General features: G+C 36.3%; 1 protein-coding gene across 2 annotated transcripts in view; it reads left to right on the top strand.

The window, feature by feature from the left end:
- The window catches only part of dkk3b (dickkopf WNT signaling pathway inhibitor 3b), a 12,666-nt gene extending 8,440 nt beyond the window's left edge, over nt 1-4,226 (top strand). For both annotated transcript variants that reach the window (XM_088079689.1, XM_042495420.2), the window contains 4 exons: nt 515-607; nt 2,433-2,577; nt 3,355-3,505; nt 3,687-4,226. In XM_088079689.1, coding sequence (XP_087935815.1) covers nt 515-607; nt 2,433-2,577; nt 3,355-3,505; nt 3,687-3,711 — 414 coding nt within the window. In that variant the 3' untranslated portion in view covers nt 3,712-4,226. The remainder of the gene's footprint in view (nt 1-514; nt 608-2,432; nt 2,578-3,354; nt 3,506-3,686) is intronic.

The raw sequence follows: 4,226 nt of genomic DNA, 5'->3' as shown, positions 1-4,226 counted from the left end.
TCCTAAAATCCTTGAAAAAGGGGGGAAGAATTATTAGAAAATGATCCAAAAAAATGAAAATATCCATTGATAGATTATATTAATTTTACATTGACAACTATGTTACAGAAAAAAACATATAGCTGTGTTTTTTTTATTATATGCACATTTTTAGGTAATTAAAGCATTTTTTTTAACTTATATAGCTTATTTTTAGGTAATTTTGTTACTTAAAAAAAAAAACCCAACTAATTATTTTGGCTGTGTCTTGTTAAGTTGTTTGTTGCAGTATCCCCATGTTTTTTTTTTTTAAAGAAATCAAACCAATTTGCTCGAACTTTTACACTATAATAAATTGAATCAAAAGCTTTCAATGGTGATTTTTGTATTTATACAACAGCTAGACAGATGAAGTTTATGCAGTGACACTGAACTTAATTCCTCCCACTCTGCAGTCTAGTCTGACCCACTTTATCATTTTGCACTTTAATTCTGCGCTCTGTTGCTGACAATCTCTTGTGATCTCTCGCTTCAGGAATGCATGGTGGACGAGGACTGCGGGGAGATGAAATACTGCCTCTATGAGATCGAAAACTCAAAGTGCCTCCCCTGCATTCCTACAGACATGGTGGGCATTCAGTCACTCCTGTTTCTGTGTTGTTGTTTTTTTGCACTGCAATGTTTTGGGTAACCGTAGACTTTATGATTTATAATTTACAAATGATAAATAGGATCCATATTGCTTTAGAAAAAGAAAGAGCTTTAATGTGGTATTTTCCTGAATCTCTCTGAAGCGTTTGATGCTGTCAGCCATGAAATATTACTTGCATATTTGCATTGATGCGGTTTTTTACAGTCATATCCTGAAGTGGCTTAGTAATTATGTTTAGAATAGACGGCAGCGTGTTCACATCAACGGAGTCTGAGTGAGCTGTCATACAGTGCGGGGTACCACAAGGGTCCGTTTTAGGACCTCTAGTGTTTCTCATCTAAATAAACAATCTTGCAGCACTGTCAAACACTAAAATGCTAATATTTTTTACAGATGATACTCATTTGATGATCTCATATTTGGGAGTAGTTTTAAAAGAAGTAAACAGTGACCTTCGTGAATCCTCAGAATGGTTTTAAACAAATATATTGACATTGAATATAAATACATAAAAAATAAATTTGTGTGATATTTGCTGGAAATATGAAATATGACTTGGAATTGATAAAATTATATGTTGATGGTAAAGAAAAGGTTTTGTGGATCTTAATCAATGAGAAACTCACTTGGAAAGATAATGTCCGTTTTGTTTGCAAGAAGGTTAGAAAAAAAGTGTGTTATTGTATCCATCTTGCTTTTTAAAAACATTATATTACAGTTTAGCACTCACCCCACATATCTTCATAAAATCTTTTTGCCCAAAAACGTTTTTATTAGAATAGCATCTTGCTCCAAACTATGCGCTGCATGTATTTTTACTTTCAAAGTGCTGTGTATAAAAACTGACTTACCAGAAAACTTAAATGAATTTTTTATTTACAATTCTCAGATTAGTTGTTATCCAATTAGAAAAATTGGACATTAAGAGGACAGTTCTCTTTGAAATATTGTGGACTCAAATTATGGAACATGAACTTGAACTTTTTAACAGATATTATGTCTTTGTTGATTCATGTTGATATTTTACTTTTCTTCATGTTGTATTTTCAAATCTATGTGAATTTTATTCTTTTCTTGAAGTGAAGTTCTTGGAAAAGCAACATCATCTGCAGATGCAAACTGTTTCATATCCCTGTAAAAAAGATTTAAAAAAGAGAAACGATCAAACAGTCAGAAAAAAGTAATATTTACAGACAATGAAAAACATAAAGCGAAAGAAATTATCATACACTTTATGACTTTGTTTACATATTAGGAGAGAAGTGATAAGAAATAAAATAACCAAAAAGGATCCATGAAAGAAAAGTGCAAATATAATAAGGATGGATGAAATGACAGCTCCCCAAAAATGAAGCCAAAACATCTCAGTCGCCCCCTGGTGGTTGGCTGCTTCAACATTTTGTGTCACATTCCTTGTAAATCATTTTTATTTAATCACAAACAGCATAACGGTATAAGATTTCATCTCTGTTCACCTGTATGAACATCACCCTCCTTCTGTTTAGTGACATACAGGAATTTGCTTTATTCTACAAAAAAAACAGCAGCTGATTTTGCACATAATCTGATCCACTGCTGCATCTGTATACAAGCACTGTTAACACGATGCAAAAAATAAAATAAAAACGATGCAAACTGAGGTGTGTATCCTGCACAGTAAAGCAGCAATAATAAATTAAATACCAAAAATTACCAAAGAGGACCCGTGAGAGAAATAATGATGGTACACATAGGATTCACAATGTATGCAGCTGCAGATGACGCCTTTTTGACTAGTTTGCTCCTCTGAATGTGTCTCCAGCCCTGCACTAAGGATGAGGAGTGCTGCTCAGACCAGATGTGTGTGTGGGGCCAGTGTACAGTCAACGCCACCAGAGGAACAGAGGGGACCATCTGTCAGGGTCAGAGCGACTGCAGGCCGCACCTCTGCTGCGCCTTTCTACAAGGTGAGACCCAGCGGCATCATTTGGCCGGGACGTCCCAGGCCAAATTACATTTTTACAGTTCCTCACTGTGATGTGAGGTGTGATTTTGGTGGGGTTTTTTTGGTCAGCCTGTGGGTCTGGAAAAAAAATCACCAAAACATATAAAAGATAATAATAATAATAATATTCATTAAAGAACCAAATTTGCCTCTTCAAAAATCACCAACGAATTTTAAATAAAAATCAACAAAAATGTTTAAAGAAAAAAAAATTCGCCAAAAAGTTTTACAGAAAAAAAATCCCACATATGTTTTTAAATCATCAAAAATATCTTAAGAAAAAAATGAAAATCACCCCAATCATTTTAAAATAACCAAAAAATTCTTAGATTTTAGGAAATTTCGAGACATTAGGCCGTTTCTCTGAAGGACTGACATGGAAGCAGTGAGAATGTGCACGCTCTCATATTGATTGTTATTGTTTCCATTTGTGACACTCAGACTAAATAGCATACATACAGTAGCTCTGATTTTAACTAAAATGATAATTTGTGGTGTTTCATATGAATAAATTCCTCATTTGCTGCTTTCTCAACAATTTAAGGAATCAGTCTAAACTCTTCAAATATGATCCAAGAAGACCAAAACGTAACTTAATGCAGATATCCGTCTCAAAACTACTGTTTGAGACGAGCCTGTGAAACTGATGCGGTTTTTATATGATCAGTTTTTTATGACGAGGCCACTGTGGCTGAACAGGCAAAGTGGAGACAGTTTTGGACTCTTCTGCTCCCTCCAGAGTTGTTGTTTCCGGTGTGTAGTCCCAGACCAGAGAAGGGGGAGTCCTGTCTGAGCCACCCCAACCTGCTGATGGACATGCTGGCCTGGGACCAGGAGGGTCCCCGGGACCACTGCCCCTGTGCCGACGACCTCCAGTGCCAGCCTCATGGGTGAGCGCAAACCACACAGTTACACCAAAAATCCCACAAAAAGTTTGTTAGACTGAAGTGAAATATCATTTTTGTAAATTTGTAACATACATTCTACAACTTATAATAGCAGACCTGTTATATATGAAATAAAAGTAAGCAATACTGCATTTTTTATTCCTTTATTTTTCCTCTCACACAGACGTGGATCTGTTTGCGGAGAGTGATCCAGGAGATGGAGGGAACGCGAGGATGATATTCATGACGCTGTCCAGGAGTTATACTCACACCCTGACTGAGCAGTCCCCCGAAAAACGGCCCGTCTGCTGAGCAACACTTTTTAAAGAATAGGATGTTGCTTCAGGACAGGACTTGCACTGTTTTATTTATGCCTTACTTCCAGTGTGTACTATCATCAAGCAAATAAAAGACTCATTTTTAGTTTTTACTGAGAATCAGGAAAAGATTTATTCACTGAGTCAGTATGGACACGGTGGGCTCAATTTCTTTTTTTATGTCTTTTTACTCTAATTTAGAGGTACAGTGTGTGGGATTTAGGGGGATATATTGCGGTAAGTATGTTTTCTTTCATGTATAATCACCTGAACAGTTGTTTTTTCCTTACCTTAGAACAGTGATACTCAACATACGGCCCGTGGGCCAGATGAGGGCCCTGATAGGGTGCTGGGTGGGCCCCCAACCATTTTCTAAGTCACAATAAAAAAGTGATTCACGCTGGGAA

This window comes from Plectropomus leopardus, chromosome 7 (genome assembly GCF_026936395.1).
Source record: "Plectropomus leopardus strain MGB_pleo_1.0 chromosome 7, ASM2693639v1, whole genome shotgun sequence".
NCBI lineage: Eukaryota > Metazoa > Chordata > Actinopteri > Perciformes > Serranidae > Plectropomus > Plectropomus leopardus.
This window is presented reverse-complemented; position numbering and strand designations above follow the sequence as displayed.